Consider the following 24,442-nt stretch of genomic DNA (forward strand, 5'->3'; position numbering starts at 1 on the left):
GATATTAATGAGATGAGTTTACTTGAACTTTCGAGTTATGGAACTTATTACAGTTTTTCCAAGATAGCTGGACTATGAGAGGATGGGGAAAGCATGGAACATATTTTCAGATGAAGGGCATGCCAAAACTGAGGTCTGGCCTGGAGCTGGAAGAGTGTGTAAAGATAGAGAAGGAGGGGGGCTTCCCTGGTGGCGCAGTGGTTGAGAGTCTGCCCGCCGATGCAGGGGACGCGGGTTCGTGCCCCGGTCCGGGAAGAACCCACATGCCGCGGAGCGGCTGGGCCCATGAGCCATGGCCGCTGAGCCTGCGCGTCCGGAGCCTGTGCTCCACAACGGGAGAGGCCACAACAGTGAGAGAGTGTACCGCAAAAAAAAAAAAAAAGATAGAGAAGGAGGTAAAGTAGATGGGAGGCCAATTTTAGAAAATAGACATATGGTTTCTATGACTTTTCAGGCTTAAAACTTGAAACCGGAACCTGAGATGTTAGACCAAACCAGAGTACATCATTAAGGTTTGGAGTCCAGATGATTACACTAGGATCAGCTCTAAGAGATCAAAGGTGAGCAGCAAAGTAGAGATAAAGTCTGAACAAAAAGGCATAGAACATAGCTCCAGGTTCAAGCTAGGCATAGACTGGGAACTACAGTTCTGTTTCTTGTTCAGTTGGGCAGATTATCATAGTAGCGTACCTACTATGTGATCATTGACTTCATGACAATGTATTTTTCATTGTTCCAATTCTAAACACCCTTGGAAATGGGTAGGGCTGATAAGTGTATGTTGCTGGGAAGCTGGATAGGTTGTATATGTTTTGGAGGAAAGGTCTAGGTTCTTGCTTTAGGAGGCACTTTGGGTCAGGATGTAGAGGTATATAGTCAAGGTGTGATAGGCCCCTGATCTACTTTCAGCATCCCTTGCCCCCAACACTTACCATACACACGTCATTAGCCAACTTGTCATACGTTCATCTCAGGGGATTCAAATGGCTCTTTTTATGCCTTGGAATGCTGCCTAGAAATATATAGTTAACACATTCATTATTATGAGTAGGTTCATAGGATGATTAAAAAGTAAATGAGGAGAAGAAAGAACTTTCCTTGTGGGTGGAATAACATGGTTCACTAATAAAGAAGATGGAATCAAGAAAAAAAGTTGAAGACATTACTAAACTTAAACACTACTATTATTATTTCATGCCCCTCCCTGCCATTTTTCTCCTGATCCAGTCTTGCACTTTTATATAAACTCATCAATATACTTTTCATAACAACAGCAGGTCAGCAGTGGTGAAGGGAGTATGAATGGTTTATTTTCTTGTTTTCTCAGGCACAATAATCTTGGTGTGCGACCAAAAGGGCTATCTACTCTGGTGAAGAGTGGTGTTCCTGAAGCATTGAGGGCAGAGGTATGGCAATTATTAGCAGGCTGCCATGACAACCAGGCAATGCTGGATAGGTACCGACTTCTTATCACAAAGGTAGGAGATCTTTTCATATTATTCTCATGCAACAGTATATGAAGTAAATCCTGTTTTCATAGCTCCAGTAAGTCATAAATGCTTTGAACTTCTTTAAAAACTCTATTGTTGTTCAGTGAATAGTTGCCTTTTGTTCTAAACACTTGTTGGACAGTGATAAACAATGCACTGTAGTGATCTATGAACACTTAATGCCTTGGCTTTCATTTTTCTGTTCAAGTAACTTTATAACTGTTTACTAAGTTGGAACATACTTATATTTCAAGTACTCTCAATTAACCTTTCTTACTGTATGAGATTTATGTACAGTTGTACACAGTATAACTGTACTCTAGTATAATTTTAAAGTCAAATTAACTTAAAATGAAATTATACGGCCTCCTATGCTTATGTAACCTGACACTTAAATGATGTGGATACTTGCCCATATCCTTATCCTGTCAGGAGCCTCTGGTTCCAATGTAAATTCCTTTGCTTATGCCCAAAAAATTGATTTTAGAGCACAGGTAAAGGTAATCCTCAATCCTAGGCTCTCTTCTTAGGTCTTATCTCCTAATTTCTTAATTACTCTAATAAATCATGGATTTTAACATAATGGTAATATTTTGTTTGTTTTATAGAAAATCTCTATTCATAAATAATTTTTTTGATAAGTAAGACTTTATTCCTCAGGCTGTATCAACTTTTAAAATTCTTTAGCCCCTCTGATTTCTTCTTCCCTTCCTTACCTCTTTGCCGCCCTCCCTTTCACAAATATTTTCTGAGTGCCTAGTATATTCAGTCACTGCTAAATTCATTCATTTTTTTAAAAGAAGAAACCTTCATACCATTTTTTATGATTAGTATTTTCTGTAGTGGAATGTGCAAGATGATCCATTGATGTTGGGGGCAGAGATGTCTAAAGTTCCATTTGCATTTTTTAAGTTACAAATGCAAAATGTTATTCAGCTATACTAATATTTGTTGTGCCATGCTAGGTCCTTGGGTCTGATGGCCACTTGTCCTGTGTAGTTCAGGAGTGACCTGGGGGAAGAAGGGATTTGCACACCTTGGAATGGAATAACAGTGGTGCTCACGCTCATATATTCACTTTTAGAATACTCAGTTTTCTTGCAGTTTGCTTGTGTTAGATTAAGTGGATTTACAGGTTATCTAGTTTTAAATCTTCATAGGATAGATGGGTGGTTCATAAAGTCTGCTGTCACAGGATGTTACATATCAAGATATTTAAAAAAAACACACTAATCTGTCCTTCAAGCAAAAATTAATGTTATGATAATGGATGACAAAGCAACTACTTTGGGAAATAAATTCATGTTATAGAGAAGGATGTCTGAAACATTTAGCAATTTAAACATTACTATGTGATTTTGTGACTGAAAACTACGTGCCTGTGTTATTACAAAACTCTCACCATTTTCTTACTTTAAAATCTGGAATCAGAAATTTCAGGTATGTTTAAAACTTGTGAAAATGGTTGAAGAGAACTTGAGACTGATTGTTAAAAATATGAAAATACAACACCTTCTGGTTTATTTGTAAGAATACTTTGAGAAAATGAGTACTCTCCTAGCCAGATTTCAACAAAATGGTTGATGGGTAGGACTGAAAGGGATGATGTGCCTCTGCTTGGATCTATTGCTCTTTGTTCTTATTTTCCAGATATGATCACAGTTAAAACCATGAACCAAAATACTGATTTTGGAAAGTTTTCAAGTTGTCATTTCATAAACTGCTAAACAAACATATCAGAAGATGAGGAGTCATATTGTATGATTCTATTTATATGAGATGTTTGGAATAGACAAATATAGAGAGACAGAAAGTAGACTAATGTTTGCCAGGGGATGGGGAAGGGAGGAATTGGGAGTGACTGCTAACAGGTGTGGGGTTACTTTTGGGGGTGATGGAAATATTCTGGAATTAGAGGTGATGGTTGTGCAACATTGTGAATATACTAAAAACCACTGAACTGTACACTTTAAAATGGTGAATTTTATGTCATGTGAAGTTTATCTCAATAGAAAAATTACACAAAATAAAAAAATTTTAAATGGCCCATGTTCAATATTGAATAGTATTTTTGTAGTATTTTATTTAAGCAAATGTTTTTCATTTTTTAATTTTTCTCTACATTTCTATAGTATTTATATTAGTACAGTAGCACTTGTGAATAATAAAAATAAATAATAAATATACATATATTGGAAGTTTATGCTCAGACATTTTTATTGATGAGGATATCTGAGCAAAAGTGTCCAGAGACCATTAACTCTTGGCGTCAAATCACTTTTGCACATAATTAAGCTGTATACCTTTAGTGGCTGCTCATGGCATAGCAGCAACTGTCATATTCCTTCCTCCATTAAGAGGCTTTGTTAATTCATACCTTTTAAGATTTCAGAATTTGGAAGAAAAATGAAAATAGTCTCCCAAATATTATTTATAAACTCCTGACAATACATATGTTCATATATGTGATAAAAGCTTTGCCATATATACCAAGCAACATGGTAGTTTTGAATATACAATTTTTAGGAAAAAGTTTAAGATCAAGAGACAGAATGACATAAATGTTTTCATTGAATAAAATATTCCTGGACTGCTTTCACTGTGGGGTTCTGGCTGTGATTTACTTTCTGCCTGTGAAGACTGGAGGGAGGAAAAAAAGCCACATTATTTTCCTCTGGCAGTGGTGGGCAGATGCCTGGGCCTTGCCAGTTGTGAGATTTTGCATCTGCTTTGGGCGTTCCATTCTGAATCACATGCCTTCATTCTGTAGTTCCTTTTTCCTGCAGTTTCCTATCCTGAGTAGCAATAGCAACCTCCTGATTCTTTGGACTATAGTTGTGGTGGCAAACCTGAAAGCTAGCAGTGATGTCCCCAGTCTTTTGGTCTTCCAGTGTGTAAGTGCCTAAGTCCTTGCATTAAATCCTTTTTGAAATACTTAGAGTGGGTTCTGTGTCCCTGACTGAACCCTGTCTGATATACCTGGCATATGGTTGCCACCGTGTTGTCACAAGATGGCTGCTCTACATCAAGTGTTGTGTCCAGAAAAGAGAAGAGAAAAGACAAAGGCAGCCAGACTTGAGGCTAAGGGAACAGTCTTCCAGACTGACAAGTCTGCCCAAGATTCTGACACCAGCTGCAAGTTTGGGGGTCCCCAGAACCATTCTCACTTCCTACCAGTTGGCTACAAATTTGGGGGTCCCCATAGACTTACTCAGGCATGTAGCAAAGTGTTATACTTACAATTACAGTTCTTTTTTTTTTTAATAGCAAAAGGATGCAAATCAGATATAAATCAGAACCAGCCAAAGGAAGAAATACATTGGGCAGAATCGGGGACTGAGAGGGTTCCAAACAGGAAGCTTGCATTGTCCTCAGGGATATATTACCTTCCCAGCATCAATCTGTAATAGTACCTGTCACCATCCCAGGCATTTCAACAAGCTTTGGTGTCCAGAGTTTTTACTGGGGTTTCATCATATGTATATATGATTGATTGGATCATCGCCCACTTGGTTGAACTCAGTCTTTAGCCTTCTCTTGTTCCCTCCCCTGAGACTGGATCGATATCACCAGGCTCAACAGCCCCATCCTTTAATTACATGGCTGGTCTTTCTGCGTTGGCCAGCTCCCATGCTTAGTCCTCTTATTAGCATAAATTTTCTAGGGCCCTTCCATGAGTCACCCAAAATGTAAGCATAAACTGTCAGATGTGGTTGGAGGGGCCCACCATGAATAACAAAGATGTCCCTGTCATTTGAGAAATTCCAGGCTTTTAGAAGTTATGTCCCATGAGCCTGGACCTTCCATGAGCCTGAACCTTCCAAGAGCCTAGACTTCTTTTTGGCATATCTCTTTTTGACAGAACCAGGTCTGTCACTCTTTTAAAGATTTTTTCCTTAAGCCCCAAACAGCAGCTTCCACATAATCTCCTTGATCAGGATTCTGTTACATGGCTATCTCCATAGAAATCTGGGAAATATTTTTTTAAGGTGGTGCATTGCTGCTCCTCTTCATCCACTGAAATACGAGTTTATTAATAAGGAAGAAAGAGAATAGATACTAGGTAGACAGTTACCTTTCTCTGCCGCAGCTGCCTTGTTAGTAGAGACAGAAGTTGAGATCTGTTGTGCAATAATTTATTATGAAAAGCATGTAAGCCTAGTAGTTTATTTATTTTAGGACAGCAAATGTTTACTAATCGCCACTTGAGATTGACTAATAATGTACAATTTAAGATACTATAATAAATATTTCCAACTTTGCTTTATAAGTCAATGACCACATAAAATTTTTATGTTATTTCTATCATTAACAGTGCAGTTTATCAAAAACATTTTCTTACAAACAGTGTAGAAATGTGTGGCTCTGATCTGGTGCCTTTATTCAGGCTCTCAAGTCATAACATTTCTGTGAGAGAAAGTACAGTGGTATATTTAATTTCATTGTCTTCCTGGCTTCATAGCCAAATGTAATAAAAATAAGATGAATAATGTCAGTATTTAAAAAATAATATTGTTCTTTCTCTCTGCTTACGGGTAGAAATAAGACAGCAAGTGCTTGTAGCCAAGAGCATTAAGAACGCACTTTGGTGGTGAATGCATATGAGCTTAGGAGCTGCTCAGGAGAAAGAACATAAACACCCAGAGGATTTTCAGTAAGAAGTGCCTGCATATTTGGCACTTTCTGGTCCAAAGCTGGTAATATTTTCTTTTGGTCCAGTTAATTTTTCCTCTCTTATTAAGAGAATGGCAAGATTTCAAGGTCAGTTAATAAAATGGTTCAGCTTGAGCATATAAACTTGCTAAAGACCTCCCAAAGACATCAGATTATATAGGGAAGAAGGAATATGAAGTATTTATAGAAAACCTACTAAGATTTGGCTTCTATGAGAAAGTAGTCTGTTTATCTTTAAATCCTATGGTATATTGCACTAGTCCACAATTTGAAAAAACAAATCACATTCTGAAGCATCCTTTTCAGGTTAGATGGCATATAGCAGACTGGATCCAGCCTATCATATGCTTTGTGTAATCATCAGTACAATACATTAAAGAATAATATACATTTCTGGCTCAAGCTTGTACTTTCTGTTTTGCCATAGACATACTACTCTTTATTACTTACTCTCTGTTCTTCATACGTTGTAATACCTGACCAGCCCTCAAATATATTTGATTTTGTGACTCCATTATATTAGCATATCGACCATTGCCTCAGGGGAGGGAGCTGTCACAGTGTGCTTTTAGTTGTTTAAGGTCTACTTCACCAGTAGGCTCTAAACTCCAGGGGAGCAAGGACCACAACTGTTTTACTCTTTGTGGATACCTGTGTCTGGTATAGGGCCTGGCATGTACTGGATGAGCAGTAAAATTTGTTTTTGTCCCTCTCACGAGGGACCCAAGGTCATTTGTTGACTTGTTCATATAGTCATTTATTCTTTTCTATTTTCTTCCCCTAAATTGTAAGCCTTACATTGTGTTGTGGCTAAAGCTGGTAAAGTGTGAAGCACAGTGTCTTTTCCCAGGAATTTTATCATCTAGTTGGGGAGAGCACAGCAATGGGTTAATTTGAGCAGCAGGTCCTGGTGTGCTAGCCTATGTTGTTTTTGCCAGGGAGTAGGTAGGAGCCACTCAGAATTACTGGCATAGAGAGTTTTGCAATGGCCAATGGGGCATGTAGATTGAGCCACCCTGGATCTTAGGTCAAGACTAGAGAGTAATATTGAACAGGGAAGAGGGCTGGGGTTACAGTGTGGAACAGTCACTCTCTCTGGCCTTGTTGTTTTTGTAGTGTAATCTATGGAAAATAAAACTTTGCAAATCTTTTTGACCGTTAGGAAAAGACTCTAGGGACCAAAGGTTTAAAAAGGATGAAACACTCTAGACTAGATTTAAGATGAAGCAGGACAGGAGCTGCAGGCTAACTGGTAATCTTAATCTGGAGCTGAGTACCAAGCAGGACCAGCCAAAAGAGCTGATCCATCTAAATAATGGAGAAATTATGTTGATCCCGCTGGCAGCATCAAGGAGCTTTTAGGCACAACTTGCCTTGGTGAAGGCTGCAGCTCCACTTTGGGAGGAAATGTTGGTGCTCACTCTGGAGGGAGACTGTGGGTTCAGATTTCAAGCTCTGCTGGTTAGTAGCTTGTGACCTTGGGCAAGTCCCTTAATTATCCTTAGTCTCAATTCCCTCATGTGTAAAATGGGCTTCATAATACATATCGTACAGAATTGTTGTGAGGATTGAATAAGATAATTCATGTAAAGCACTCAGAGCATGCCTAATATATGGTAAGCACTCATTAGTGATAGGGGATGGGGAAAATTATAAAGCAGTATATGCTTCAATGTTAAATGAGTGGCACAGAAAAGAACTTTAGGAAATATGGAGATTACTATGGGTTCTTGATGTCTGTGCAGGTTTCAGAATACCCATCTGAGAAATAAAGAGAAAGAAGAAAAACAAGATATGTGTAACACTCTGTTATGTACTTGTGCCACTAATTCGTTCTTTCACTTATTAAACATTAAGGTGTCTTCTGTGTTAAAAGTAACACTGATATCCTACCTTGTAGGAACGTACAGTCCAGTGTAGGAGGCAGTCCAGAAAGCAGAGAAATGGTGATGACATGGTTAAGTGCTGTGACAGAGATATGAACAAGGTGATAAGGGAGCACAGAGACTGGAGCAGCCAACTCTGCCCAGGAGCAAAGAACAGGAGGGTATGTTTAGTCTGAGGCAATGCCATTCCCAAAGACACAGAGTTGTGAAAGGTCCTGCCATGGTCAGAGGCTGTGGGAAGTTCAGTATGACCCACGGGGACACTCTACACCATAAACTCTAAGTCAGCAAGGATTGTGTGTGGATTTTGCTCACCACTGTGATCTTACCACTAGCAGATGCTAGAAAACACTTGCTGAGAGAAGTAGTGGAGTGTGTGATGGTCATTATGTCTATTGCTTTCATATGCCCTTTCCATGTAAACCTGACAGCTTCAGTGATATAACTCCCATTTTTACCATCAGTGAGATAGGAGGTTCAGAGAGTTTGAGATACACAGTTACTAAATAGCAGAGTCAGTATTTGAATCCACAAAGTAGAAAACTCTAAAATAGAAATGAAAGAGGGCATTCTTACATTTTGTCTTTTTTTTTTTTTTTTTTTTTTTTTTTTTTTTTTTTTTTTTTTGCGGTGCGCGGGCCTCTCACTGCCGTGGCCTCTCCCGTTGCAGAGCACAGGCTCCAGACGCGCAGGCTCAGCGGCCATGGCTCACGGGCCCAGCCGCTCCGCGGCACGTGGGATCCCCCCAGACCGGGGCACGAACCCGTGTCCCCTGCATCGGCAGGCGGACCCCCAACCACTGCGCCACCAGGGAAGCCCCACATTTTGTCTTTTAAAGATCCTTTGGAAGGGAAAACTTTCTCTGTATTTTCCCCATCATTTAATCCTTAAGGGTAATAAAAGTTTAAAGAAATAAAATCAGTACTATCCCTTTTCTCTACTTTTGCTATTCATTGTATGGAAATGAAATTTATAATTTACTTGAGGAATTATTCTGTTTATATCAAGAAACATGTAAACCTTTTAAATGATGGAAACGTTCTAAACAGTACTTTCTAGAATTAGTAATAGAAAAGTTGAAATCACCTAACTTCAAGCCGTCCCTTTTAAAGTGGGTCTTCACACCATCTGTCCTAAAGTGGACTTGGCAGCTTCAACCACTGTCTGCTGCTACATGATTTCTGCCAGAGGCTGAGGGCACCAACACGTGAATCAGTGGCAGACTTGTACCGCATATTTCTGAAAGTGTAAGTTCTTTATTGCTTATCATTGAGATTTCTTGTTATTTCTATTAAATTAGCATTCTTCATAATATTGAGGTGATCTGAAAGGACGATGGAAGGATTGTGACCTTGCTGCCCCTTATAGAAACAAACAGAATTTAAAGCTTCTAAACTTAGGATTAAATCTTAATTGCTGGCTTTAGGAGCCACTGAGTAATGATCACATTTTCACACAGTATGAGCCACTTGACATGGGGAAGATTGTGTGTGTTTTAGGGAAACCTGAATTTTATGTAGCTTTACAGAGCTGTATGTGTAATTTTAATTAACATGGCATGTGTGCTATAGTTTATCAAGTCTGCTGATACTGCTTATATAGCATAGGAAATACTAGACTATAATTCTATGCTTTTTTGTAGAAGTGACCTAATTGATAGCATTCATACTTTATACTTTGTTAAAATCAAAACAAGCTTTTAATTGATAAGCTTTCAGAAATACCATCATAACTCATTTCCTTCTCTCACTTGAATTTGTTTTTTTCCAAATGAATCTTCTCTTCAAGAAGTATATGTATATATGTGCACACACACATACATTTTCTTTTTAAAGGATTTAAGTTCTAGTGTTAGATTGACCTGGATTTGAGTCTTATACCTCCCATGTATTAACTTGTGATCTTGAGAAGTTATCCCAACTTTCTAAGCCTCAGTTACATCATTTGTAAAGCAGGGATAATAATAGTACCTACTGTGATTGTTGTGGGAATTAAATAAAATGATAAAGTGCTTGGTACATAGTAAGTATTCAAGATATGAGTGCATGATATTAGTAATAATGGATATTGGTATCAGTGTATATTTCTACTTTAATATGTGTTTGACAACTTCTAGTCACATAATTTTCATGAGAGCATATAATGTGAACAATAGCTGATAGAACTGAGAAGTGATCTTTTTAGAAGTATGAAAAGTCAGATTTGTCTTTTTCTGATTTTTTTTTTCTGACTAGTGAATATCTTGGAATGTTTGCATCTTTAGGCTTGACTTTGTAATGATTATGTGAATTATTATTTCAGTGATTATGCATATTCAAGTATATCATAAAGTCAAATGATATTCTCTAAAAAATCACTCCTGATGCCTGTATGATCTAATCAAGACTGCAAGGCAGATATCAATCTCATTCACTTATTAATTCACTCATTTAGTAACTCTTTATTGAGCATCTTTTATGGGCCAGGCTCTGTGTAGTTTCTAGGCCTATGTAGACAAAACGGGCTCTCAACCTTGAGGAGCATGGCCTAGGGAAAGCCAGGCCGGTACACGGATAGATCAAATATATGATGATACAGGTTTTAACAGGTATCTTAATCAAGTGTGTGGAATACAAAAGAGGCAGTGACAGCTCTGCTTGGGTAAGTCAGGGAAGACTTCATGGGGAAGTTAATGTTTGAGGTGGGAATTAAATATGTCTGAGCAAGATAGGAGAGGGAGTACAGTATAGGAGTGGCTTATGTAATGATTCAGCTGCCATTTCGTGACTTAGCTTGGATTATCCTGGAAGCCTTAGGAAGTGAATTCAATGTGCTCCTTTCTTCCCTCACTTCCACCTCAGTTGGCCAACCACATCCACTATTTATGGGTCAGTGCTTGTCCCCTGGTAAAATGGGAAGAACATAATACAAGTTTATTCTTGTTATAATAAACATGTGAAGTGAAAAACCTCAGGAAATATATTAAAATGATATATTTAGTTGATTACCTAGCGTCGACATAATAGAATTTTAACAAGTAATTTTACAGTATCTATTTAATAAATGTTTGAGTACCTATTGTGTGCCAGGTACTGTGCTAGTATGGTAATGCATATTAATTTTTAAAATCAATGAACTGAAAAGTACCATCCATTGGCTAAATACAAAACAGTATAAACTTGCAAAGACAAAGTCTAGTTTGATAAAGTACAGAGAGCATGTGTTTAAACCTCTATCAGAGAGTAAAAAGGGCAAAGTTGCAAGTATTACTTTGGTAGTTGCTGCCAAAAATCTTTTTTGGAATATAAATAAAAAACAATGATAAGAGTGGCCTGTTTTAAGATTCTGCAAGTTCTCTGCTTTCTTGAGCATTGTATAGACAGATGAAGCTTCACTGTGTTTATTCTTGTCAGATTATTGGTACCGCTCAGAGTAAAGCCTGTCTTCTCTCTGTTCTCCAGTGCATTATTGTAGCAGATGGCTTTTAATAAAACATGTAGCTAAAGAAAAATTTTTACCCTATTTTAGTGGAACGTACTATAGTTATAAATACTGGACAGTCTCAAGAGGAAATGTTTAAATTGGTATTTTTCTTATGGTCAAATAACATTTAGTGAATATTTAATTGAAAAGTCAAATTATGGCATCAGTTATGTATTTTTAAAATTTAAGTTTCCACAACTAAATTAAACTTTGTACATCATTTAGCCAGGTAGATATTTGCTTTTTCTCTACGTGTTTTTTTTTTTAAAAAATTCAATGCTGTATGTTAGTCAAATAACACTCAACACTAGTTTTGTTGAGAGGCAGGGCATTGCTTAATCACATAGCTGCTCTGTTCTCTGTCATCACCTTGTCTAGTTGTAGGAAATGAGCTTTTTGATAGAATGGGGTTACTCCTGCTGAGTCTGTACCATTGGTATTATAAAAATCACAGACTCTTGTACTGGTATGTTACTGATGTAGCCATAAAATTTAAAAATTTCTCCAGAAAGTTCATAGTTCTTTAAAATTTATTAACCAAAAAAATAAAGGGGGCAAGGATACTAAAGAATACTCACTGTGTTGTAATGTAAATGACTTGAGCATGTACATAGTAGAGGGTCTTTATTAAAGGAAACTAAGAATTATTGAGATTCTTTAAGAAAATGTACCTTTTATTTCCTCTTTTCTTGCATAATAAGGGCGATGGTTTCTTACTACATAATTATACCTTTGCTTATTATTTTTTTCACCGCATAGTTTTTATTAAATTTTCTTTGTTCTCATTACCTGAGGTCTTTCATTTTCTATCATATCAATATTGATACCTACATGTGTAAAAACTATGATTATATATGTGAATCTGAGAACTCAGAGTTTTCCCGCCAGCATTGATACGTTTCTCTAAAAATTAAAAAATATATTCTTAATTGTTTTCATGTATTTAAGTGATAATGTTCTGCTTCTAGTGGTAAGTGTTTTTTTTTATTCTTTAAATATAATGCATAGTTTTGAGGTTAATTAAGGAAAAGATGATTTTGTAATGAATTAGAGTAGGAGTACACTGTTTTGAGGGAAGACTGGGCTATTGCTGAGCATGGATCAGTGGCATAAAAGCTATATTTATAGCTATAGAATTAAGGATAAGAGGAAAACATGGATATTTTTCTTAAATCTCACAATTTTCAAGAGCCTGAGATTATAATGTGATTCCTGGATCCCAGTTTCATGGTAACTTTATGGACTTATCTGCACATATTTCTAGAGCATATTTATATTTTATTGGGTAACGTAGTGTGATGAGTTTTCTCCAGGGTTTTGCTTTGACTTTGATTTACTTTTCCATTCAAATTTATGTTTAGATATGTTTACCATTAATTAGTGCCAAGGTTAAAAAAGGAAGAGACAGCAGATACCTATGAGGCAGGCACCAAAACTCCCTCCCCAACATATCACATGTTTCTGCTTGTATTTTGGTGACAGTTCTATTTGCAGCTTCCTGCTTGATTACTTCATGAATTTCTCAGTATCTTCCCTCTCTCTTTTTGTGTCTCTTTATAGTTTATATTTCTTTGTTTCTCCATCATAACTTTCATTGTTTTTTTTTACCTGCCTCCATTTCTTAATTGTCATAATGTAGCTCTGAAAAGTGATTTTTTATTATTTGTTGTTTTATATTTGCTGGGTTTCATGTTCCCTGTGAATTTCTCAGATTAGGCTGCTTTTTACTCACATGGCTTTTTGTTGATTTTTAAACTAACAAGACAGTAGACTGTGTCATCATAGAGTAGAGAAACTGTCATTTTGTTGTACTTTGTATCCCCAGAGCCTGGCATTAGTCCTTAATAAATATTTGTTGAATGACTGTATGAATTAAATTCTATAGGTCAGTGCTCCATGATTGGAATAGAAAAACTAGGGGTTAATGGCTATGGCATTGTGGTGAAGAATTTGATTAGAATTTATGCATGTTTTTTTTTAATAGACCATTTCAAGTTATAGACCAGAGATGATTAATTGAAGTCTCACTTTTTTCATCACATTTAATGAGTAGCTCTTAGAGACCAGACACAAGACTAGTCCTTGAAAAGTTGTCTTTTTAATTTATTCTTTTTTGTTATAAGATAAATAATTACTTCTTTCGAGCTTATGGAGTTAATATGTAATTGTTAATATACACACACAAAGACCCCAAAATATGACATGGAGAATGTCTCCTATTGCAAACTCATCCTAGTTCCTACTTCCTTTTTCCATCAAATAGAAAAAGAATAAACAAATGGAAAAAAACCAAAAGAATCAATGAATAAATTTAAGGTTATTGTAGGCCTTAGAAAAATTCAGTTTCTTTGTGAAATTTCTTGAGCTTCTTCAAAAGATACTAGGTAAAAATACCATGTTGGGGATACTATTGATGGCTGCAAAATTTTTTCAGACTTTAAAGCTTTATTTTATAAACTGGCTTTTGGTTCCAAAAAATTCCATTAATTTTGGAATTAATATATTCATTCCATAGAGTGTTTCAAGCTAAGTGTTGTAATTAATTCAACATGTTGCAATTTTAAAAGAATAGTTATACCATAACACCTTATTATGATTCTCATTTGATTCCTTTTTTTCTCTGTGTTAAATCTTTACTTTTTCCAGTGTCACAATTTATTTTATCAGTTATACTTCTATTAAGCACACAATAGACTTTAATTATTTTATATACAAACATTTTTATTCCTAATGAAGGATGAATAGACTAGGTAAAAGTTTCTCAAAACTTTTTAATATCTGAATTGGAATATTATGGGTATGCACACTTTCTTCTACAAGAGAGAGCTTTACTTGTTATTACTGTCAGAATAATTCAATCACTTCTACCCTTTAAGAGGATGATCTCTGACATGTTTATAAAAGCTACTTAATCTTTTAATAGATGACTAATTTTTTGAAGACGGCATCATGAAGCTTTAACCTTGATACCTGCAAAGACGATGTGAAAAGGAGCAATTCCATTAAACTCTTTAAAGCTTCAGTTCTTGTTTGAAAAAGTATAATGGTAATTTTTAATTGAATGCTTATCTTAATTTTTCTATCCATCTGTCTAGTTGGTACTTAGGTACTCTAAGTAAGGTTCTGTCTTTTCATACAGATTATTTAATCAAAGTCTCTGAGGCTCTCTTACTTTACTTTCTAGGGAGCTCAGATCTTTACATCTTTGCAAAGCTCAGGTATATGCAAAGATAATTTGGGTATGCTTACAAAATTTGTCTCATTCAGTCCTATAGGCTTGATCATGCAGTCAAAAGGGAAATTGATCTTTATTACATACTATTTAAAATCAAGATTTTCTAAATAAATAAAACTATACCAGAAAAAAAATAAATAAATAAAACTATAACAGAATCTTAAATTAAGGATGTAAAGGAATTCCCCTAGATAATCTACATGTTCTTTTTTCCTGTTGGGGCTGATGACATACCTCTCCACGTTGAGCTATGGTTTTCCAGCTCACTCTTTCTGAGAAAAGATCCTTTCCCCTTGGAACAGAAATTAGATTGAGCTTGATCCTAGAGAAAAGGTGACACCTGGTTGTACCACAAGGAGAATTGTTGTTCATCCCAATGGCACAGTGTAGTCTTGCATTAAGTGTTCTGAGACTAATTAATCAGGAAATGACTCTAATTAAAAAGGAAACTGCTCATCAGCTGCCTTCTCAGGCTATTTTACAGAAAGAAACTGTAGACTTAGCTACTTGCTCTCTAGCTTCTAGCAACATTCGTTAACTGCTTATGTCCCAGGTGAAAGGGGTAATTTAGGGATTTCTAGCAGATTATTTTGTAGTAATAAACTTTGATATTTAATGGACTTGTTTTCAGATGTAAATTTACATAATAGCAATAATACTTGAGTTAGAATATTTTGGTTGATCTGCAAGGCTTTTTAACTTGTAATCTTATCATGTTTTTTAAATCCTGGAACAAGCCATGCTATATAGAAAGAATATTAGTAGGTAACATTTGGGTTTGTATGTAGATACATATAAATACAAACAAACATATATATGACATACAAGATCAAAATAAACATAAATATCTAACAACGATTAGTGAATTTACCTGTTTAAATCACAATGGCATTTCTGTTAGCTTAACAGTCTATTTGGCTTACCTGAAGTCATCTTAGAGAATTACTGTATAAGAGAAGTTACTTCTCAAGGTTGTGTGCTTTATGTATGTATTATATGTCTTGTTTCCCAGGCCTATTTATGTTTGTATGATGATTATTATATCCAGCATATCAGGTATTTCTTAATTTACCAAATGGTAATTGATTATGAACTACTAAAAAGAACTTTATAATTTTTCCTGGTGTTGTTCTGTTAATTTTACTTCCAATCTTTTGATATTTGTCCTAATACACAGAGGTTTATTAATTTCTAAAATGGGCAGGTAGTTGGAAAAATTAGGGAGGTAAGAGCTGGAAAGCTACCCTCAGCAAGGGCGGGAATTGTAACTTACCCTTCCGTGTATCCTTACCACCCTCCCATTCCCAACCGTTGGCACATGGTAGAGTCAGAGCACATGAAGCTGATTTGAATTGTGGCCTTTTGGGGATCAATTTATTCTGTGCCATTATTTCAAATCAGTTGTAGTTCAAGGTGGTCAATCTTGTACAAATGATTGCTGGTACAACACAATCTAATATTTACAAACCTCATGGCATGCTTAGCCAGGGCAAACATAGTCTTATGAGAGAAGGAGCAATTGCTTTTTAAAGGTAGATGAATTTCTATTAGACTTGTAGTTTGTTTAAACAAAGGAAGAAAAGTTATTAACCCCGAAATGCCACTAACCTATATTATATGTGATGGGTCTAATGGGAGCAAGACAGTGTCTTGAACAAGAACAGTATTAAAGCCAGGAGCCATAGCTTTTATTCAGGTTTTATATTGGGTCTTATTTTTGTTTCGGGTTTTCTTTGAACTTTAGGTGTATGGATTTGTGTTAATTTGAATAACTCAGTTACTCAAATGTTCACCTTATTTGAAGTATTCTCATATGTTTATTAAATACATTAATTTTAAGAAATGATTTAGAAACATTTATTAATCTTTGTGACTTATCTATGGAATAGATTGATTTCAAGTAATAGTATTACAAGTTAATGCAGAAGTCTAAAGGTTTAAATATTCAGCCCAAGGTCAAATGTGTGTCAGAAGTAGAAATAAAAACTGGACTTAATTTATCTGTGGTTTCTAACTCTCTTTTTAATGTTTTTCACTGAACATTGCTTGGAGCATACGGTCATAGAGAATATTTCTTCTATATATTGTGATAAAACTGCAGGCTTTTAAACTTTTCATTAATAAATACTACCTCCTGAGACTAAACACTAAGAAGCAACTTGCTGGCTTTCTAGAGCTGGCCTTTTGAATGCTGAGGCATGACAGCACATGCGTAGAACTTGTTTTGTTTGTTATCTGGGTTGCTCACCAATGTTGATACCTCCCCTCCAAGGTGTACACATGGCAGTGGATGAAAACTGTGCCTTACACCAAAATGATGCTGAACTGTTCCAAATTAGGCACTCAAGTCACTTAATTTTCTTAGGTAACAGGTCATATTCAGATTTAGCAAGGTAGTAGATATTATTTCCACTTATATTGTTTGTGGAACTCTGCATAGAATGATTTTATTACCATATAAGAGAGATTCTCTTGGTATTAAATTCTGTCCAGTTTGTACCAAATTTGTTGGTGTCTTAAGTCACTGACAATTCTTGAATATAGGGTCCTCTGGTGACATATTAATACTTTGAGAGAATGGTTACAGTTAAATCATAACTATGTCTTTTTATTCTAGAGATAGAGATGTTCTTTAACAATGCCTGCAGCAGTGAAGCATCCTTGAAAAACAAGAGAAACCCATGTCTTATCGTGGTAATTTTAAAGGTTATTTAAGAATCGTATAATGCTTCAGGGGCACTCCAAAGAGTCTTTAAAGAGTGTTTAGTCTCATGAAAATATGTCCGTAATACTAAATGCCAGCATTACGTCACTTTGATCCTATGTAGAGTATAAACTTAGAATACAGTCTAAGATGCTGATTCCATATCCCTCTGCAAGTTTTGATTTAATCATTAAACACTGAGTCAGTTCTTGAGAATCTGTTTTTGGTTTGTTTGCATTCAGTTCTAAGTTCACTGTCGCCTTTTTTTCTTCTTGCCAGAAACATTATCTAGGACAGACCTCTGCATTTAATGGGCATTCAGAATACTGTGGATCTTGTTAAAACGCAGATTCTGATTCAATAGGTCTGGGATGGGGATTGCGATTCTCATTTCTAACAACCCATCAGGTGATGCCAATGCTACTGCTAGTCCATGAACCACACTTTGAGTAGCAAAGGTCTGGGTCCTAGACCTTAAACTCTAAAATGTTTCTGAAGTATTTTTTGAATGATTATTAGCTCAGTGAATGGGTGTAATTACTCCTGGCTTATTTTAGTTAAGAAAGATAAAAATGCTAAAAAGTCATAACATAGTTTACTATTCACTGTAAAATAGTTAAATTTTTTTTATAATCGTGGATAGCCTTCATTAATAGAGAGTTTACAGATGGACAGATGAGACAATATAGTTTAAAAAGTAAAATAGTTATACAGTAGTTCCTTATCAAAAGAATACTATGTAAATAAATATAAAATGGATTAAATATAGTTGCCTTATAAGGTTTAAGGTTTTTTCGTTAATTTATGCTTTATGTAACAAACAAATCATGTGATATTTGGCTTTTACTTGATGCAAAAGAAAGAATGAAAGTCAGAGAATCAGAGAAGTAGATTCTTCTGAACAATTTTTCTCTCCTGGGTTTTGGCTGTCTACTTTTATTTATTTATTTATGTATTTATTTATGTATTTATTTTATTTATTTATGGCTGTGTTGGGTCTTCGTTTCTGTGTGAGGGCTTTCTCTAGTTGCGGCGAGAGGGGGCCACTCTTCATCGCAGTGTGCGGGCATCTCACTATAGTGGCCTCTCTTGTTGCGGAGCACAGGCTCCAGACGCGCAGGCTCAGTAGTTGTGGCTCACGGGGCTAGTTGCTCCGCGGCATGTGGTATCTTCCCAGACCAGGGCTCGAACCCGTGTCCCCTGCACTAGCAGGCAGAATCTCAACCACTGAGCCACCAGGGAAGCCCCTACTTTCTTGATTTAGGCTTCTTCTTTAATTCTCAAAATGTGTGGAGCCTTTTAGGTTTTCCACTTGAGCCTAAAGAACAAGAATTAAATTTTACTTCCATTAATCTGCATTCCTGTACTACTCGACCCATCACATTTAAAACCTTAATACATTTTACTTCCCAGGAAGATAAGTCCTGTTTCCCATTCCTTCTGTTGGGTTATACTGGAGAAGAGTCCTTTAGTGAAAGAGCCAACCACATTAATTTGAAATGTTCTGTCTTGGAGATAGTAGCTTAACACAGAGTTTAAGGTTATTGGAGGGCTTTTTTTTCTTTTTGGAAATGGGCGCATATGTAGCCAGAAAAATACTGTGACAAACAGCCCTCTGGGGAAACTCGGCCACTGCCTTTGCTGTGGAATTGAAGTGATGCATATAAAATGCATTAACCCCCAAAGCCTCTTTATTTATATTACCTTTTAGAAATCACTCCCAGGAAGAAAATGAGTTTAGATATTCTTCATGACATATTTGATCACTGACATAGATATAATTGTATGAATCTTGAACATACTACGTATTAATCTAGATTATTGATTTAGAGACCATTAGGTTGAATGTTAGTAATTTAATTTGTGGGAGTGCTTTTTAAATGATACTTGTCATTCAAGACATGTTTGATATTATGCTAAATACCCAAGAGGATTTATAAACTAGCTTTTAATTTTCATTTCTAATATACCTTTCATCTCTCCCTTTTATGCTACTTAGTTTTGTCTGAGTAGCCAATGTGGATTCAGATTTTGGGCCTGAAGCATATATAATTTTTGCGGGGGGCAGGGGAAGCTTTTTAAGGAAAATAATCTTTTTTTTCTTTGCAAATTTTACCAAAGCACATAATAATGTGAACATATTTCTGGGACCCTTCCAGAACAGAATGAAGCTTAAGCTAAGCTTTATCTTTTGCCAGTATCTCAAACTGAGAAAATACTTTGTACTTTTTTTCCTGTCGAAGTGTAGCCCAGTATATTTGGAAAGAGCATAGTTAGGATTCAAACATGGGCTTTCTCCATCTTTGCTATTGCTAGAGCCCTAGGTACATCTTTTTCCAAGATGACAACAGTAACTTTCTCAATTCTCTTCCCAATTCCATTTTTTCATACGCCGCCCCCTTCCCTACAGTCTGTTTTCCATATTATGGCCAGAAAATGCTTTTTTTTTAGAAAATGCTTTTTAAAAAACTTTCATCGATGCATTTAGGATAAAGAACAAAATCCAGATATTTATTACTATTTTCAGTGTTCTTCATTCATTCCTGAAGATCCATGTTTTCTCTCTGCTGTCATTATCCTTGAGCCTTTCTTTAGCATTTCTTATGGTGCAGGTCTGTTGGTAACAACATAGTTTTCTGTTATCTGAAAATGTCTTTATTTTGCCTTTATTCTTAAAGGATATTTTCCCTGGATGTAGACTATTGGGTTGACAGTTTTTTCTTTCAGCATTTTAAGGATGTTGTTTACTGCCTTTGGCTTCCATAGTTCCTGATGAAAGTAAATGATCATTTCAGAGTCGATTTCATGGGCATGTGACCTGTGCGGGTGCGTAGAGTCCCATACTTAGAAAGGATCTGTGATTGGTTACAGTTTCTACAGTTGCTGTCTTGAAATTCTTAATAGTTTTGAACAATGGGCTCCATATATTCATTTTGCACTGACACTCACAAATTATATAGCTGGTCCTGCATCATTCATATAATCATCCTTCATATCTCCAGTATGTAATACGTTGTCTTTCTTTGGCTGCTTTCAAGATTTTCTCTTTCACTTTAGTTTTCAACAATTTGACTATGATATGCCTAGGCATGGTTTTCTTCATTGTTAATCCTGCTTGGAGCCGTAAATCTATAAATTTATGTCTTTCACCAGATTAGGAAAAATTGGGGGCATTATTTTTTTAAATATCTCTTACACCCCAATTCTTTCCTCTACAACTGGAATTCTGAGTATTGGTATTATGCCCTCACATCCCTGGAGTTCTTTATTTTTTGTCAGTTGTTTTTTTTTCTTCTTTAGATAGGATAACTTTTGTTGATTTTTCTTCAAGTTTACTTACCTTTTATCTCAATTCTTAGTCCATCTAGTAAATTTTCATTGCATGTTTGTATTCTAGAATTTTCATTTGGATCTTTTTTATATTTCAGTTTCTCTATTGAAATTTCTTCTCTTTTTAGTCTTTGCAACTATAATTTTCTTTCCATCACTGAGCATAGTTATAATAGCCTCTTTTTTTCCCTTGCAAAGATATGTTTAATAAAACAGAATAAAAATGAGGTGATGATGACACTGGAGTGAAGAGAAGAAAGCATAATAACGTATTTAATCAGGGTATAATTGTTACATAGAAATGTTTTTGACTTTTTAAAAATAATTTAATTTTCTGAACATATTTTTAACTAATGCTGGGGCTACTTTGCTGATAGCTCCATGTACAGCCCATGCTTATTCACAGAATACATTTAAAAATGTTATTTTTATTTTTTTATGAGGTAATAGAATTTATTCACAAAATCTCATGCATGAATGAGGCCCAGTATCACCTTGTGATATAAACAAAATAACTATTTCATATAGGCAACAGTTTCTATGAATAAAAACATTCAGGAAGTGAAGCCATTTACTTATTTTGCATTATTTATACACGTACAATAGCCTCTTAAAAGTCCTTGTCTGATAATTTCAACATTTGGATCATCTTAAAGTTGGCTTCTTTTGATTGCCTTTTCCTTTGCAAATGGGTTACAGTTTCCTGGTATTTGTTTGTCAGATAATTTTGGCATTCTCTTCTGGAAAGTGTGAATGTTATGAGAGTATTGATTTTTTGTTTTAGCAAGTGTTTAATTTTGTTTTACTTAAACTATAAACTCTTGTCTTGCCTTTGGTGGTCAGCAGCCCAATTCTCAGTTCAGTCCATTTATCTTGAGCCTACCAGTTTGTAGTCTGTCATGTGTGTGCTTGATTTGGGGATTACCAGAGACTTGGGCAGATATTATACACAGAATTTAGAGTTCTCATTTTCTAGCTCTGTTTCCCCATTATTTCCGTCCTCACTGTGGCAGTTGTAATTACCCTGGGTATTGTCCTTGGTTCCTCAGTCAAAAAAGATACAGTAGGGCTTCCCTGGTGGCGCAGTGGTTGAGAGTCCGCCTGCCGATGCAGGGGACACGGGTTCGTGCCCCGGTCCGGGAAGATCCCACATGCCGCAGAGCGGCTGGGCCCGTGAGCCCTAGCCGCTGAGCCTGCGCGTCTGGAGCCTGTGCTCCGCAACGGGAGAGGCCACGATAGTGAGAGGCCCGCGTACCGCAAAAAAAAAAAAAAAAGAAGATACAGTAGTGGGCTTTCTTTTGGAACTTCAGCCACGCTGCATCACACTGTCAATGTGACCTCCCCTCAGGCCAAAGCTGCAAAAATGTGAACTTATCTCAGCTATTTCCTTTCTCCAAGTTTTGACTACCTCTCCAAAGTATGCCTGCTCTTTTTCTCTCTCTAGAGTCCTCAGGGAGTTGTTTTTTTGTATTTAGTCTAGAGCTTATACTTGGCCTTTTAAGGCTTACCCTGTCATACCAGAAGTATAGCTCCTGTATATATCAAGCTTTAGTACTTTTGAAGGGAAGCAAGAGTGATTCTTCTGAGGCTTCTTAGCATATGGTGCTAAGAAGGTAGAAATTTTATAATTTTTATAATTATAGTATTAAATTATATTTAAACACAAATATTAATGATATATAATAATGATAGTTAATAATTTTGAGTATTTACTATTGAATGCATTAACTCATTTAATCTTACCCTATGAGGTTGCTATTGAAGCACAAAGATTTTATATAACTCGCGCAAAGTTATAATAAACAGTAGAGATGTCTGGTTTAAGAGCACATGCTTTAGATTACTTTTCATAAGGAAAAAAGAGCTTTCTGTGGTATCTTTCAGTTTGGAGACTTGTAAATGTAACAAAGGAGAATCTCTTCTCTGCCTATTGGGTAAGAATCGCCTTGTGTCTAGGCTTCCTGTGCCTGATTAATAAGGATCATCAAGATTTAAGTAATTTTTTTTTTAACATTTGAACAACTTCCAAAAAAAGTTTTAGGAATAGCAACTTAAATTCATAGTATTTATTTCATAGCTGTCTTAGTCCATTTGGGCTGTTATAACAAAATACCATAAAGTAGGTGGTTTACAAACAACAGAAATTTACTTCTCACAGTTTTGGAGGCTAGGAATTCCAAGATCATGGCATTGGCAGATTCAGTGTCTGATGAAGGCCCACTTCCTGGTTCATAGACAGTACCTTCTTGCTTTGTCCTCTCATGGTAGAAGGGGCATGCTTTCTTGGACTGCATTTATAATCACTTCTGAAAGACCCCATTTCCTAATATTTTAAAATTCAAATTTCAAGATATGAATTTTGTTGGAACCTAAACGTTAAGTTCATAGAAATAGCCCTTCATAGTTTATAAGATTTTTTATATCTAGTTTCTAGTTTTATCCTTATGAAAGCCTCATATAATACTGAGTTAGGCCAGTAATAATTCTACCCCCTTTATTGATGTGGAAATAGAGGCCCAGTGGAAGTTATATGAAATAGTCTTATGTTGGTCAGGTCCATTCTTCTTTAACTTAAATCTGCTTTAAAATATTTTCCTTTAAGTATTATTAGTAAAAATAATGACATTTTAAACATACTTTATATTTTTCTCAAAATGTTTTATAAATGTTTTGTCAATTAATATTCCAAGTAACCATCTAAGATAAGATGGTTACACAAAACAATTGGTGTATTACCCTATTTTCAGATGAGAAATCAAAGATACAAGAACTTATTTGTATGGAATATGTAGTACATAGTGGTAATTATAACATCTGAAGCTATAGCCTAGATCTCCAACACTAAATTCTGGGTCCATTCTTCTATACCACACTATCTTCTTTTGCTTATAGGTAACTATGCCAGTATAGAATATACCCTTATCTCATCAACATTTTTCCATAGTATCTTTAGACTGCACCTGACATTGTGGGAAGCACTTAACACTTTATTGAATTGACAGGTAATGAATACAGATAAATATTTTAGCACTGTCTCCTGATGTCTTTTGGACTTTTCTTCATTCTCTTCTGGAAAATGTACTCTGAGTAAAACTGCTTTTTCTTTATCTCAAAATGAACTGCATAGTATTTCCAAAATGCTTTATACCTGTACTTTGAATTTTGAGTCAATTAATAAAAAAATTTAAAAGACTTCTGGGCCAGAGGGGCTATTTAAATGCTAAGTAATATGCTTTGGGATGAAAATGCATTATAAATATTTATGTTTAATAATTTTTCTAAAATTCCTTTTTTGGAAGTCTTTTGAACATTTCTTTTTTGTTTGCGCCTTTCTTTCCTCTTTTCCCTCCTCCCTCCTTCCTTTCTTTCCTCCCTCTTTCCCTTCTTAGTATAGAGTACATTTCTGTGAAAGCTATATTCTATATTCTGCCAAGCCCTCAAATCTAATTTTGGAACAACTTCTGTAGGTAATTTAAGTACAGAAGGCAGACTAAGTGTTCATTTTACTTTTGACTTATATATGACATCTGTTTAGAACTCGACTTTCTCTCTTTTCAGAAACAGGAAAAAAATTATTTTGGGACCTGTAGGCCAAAGGCAAATGATCTGAGAAGCAAGCATCCTTGTTCCTAAAGGAAAACTCACTTCAGTTTATAAGAAA

General features: G+C 35.7%; 1 protein-coding gene across 8 annotated transcripts in view; it reads left to right on the forward strand.

Annotated features, from left to right (window-relative positions):
* The window catches only part of RABGAP1L (RAB GTPase activating protein 1 like), a 705,589-nt gene that overhangs the window by 204,097 nt on the left and 477,050 nt on the right, over positions 1-24,442 (forward strand). For all 8 annotated transcript variants that reach the window (XR_004351208.1, XR_004351209.1, XR_004351206.1 and 5 more), the window contains one exon: positions 1,328-1,478. Coding sequence is in view for 4 of the 8 variants with exons in the window: in XM_032641784.1 (XP_032497675.1) it covers positions 1,328-1,478 (151 nt within the window). In the remaining 4 variants the exon portion in view is untranslated. The remainder of the gene's footprint in view (positions 1-1,327; positions 1,479-24,442) is intronic.

Source organism: Phocoena sinus, chromosome 1 (genome assembly GCF_008692025.1).
Source record: "Phocoena sinus isolate mPhoSin1 chromosome 1, mPhoSin1.pri, whole genome shotgun sequence".
In the NCBI taxonomy this organism is placed as follows: Eukaryota; Metazoa; Chordata; class Mammalia; order Artiodactyla; family Phocoenidae; genus Phocoena; species Phocoena sinus.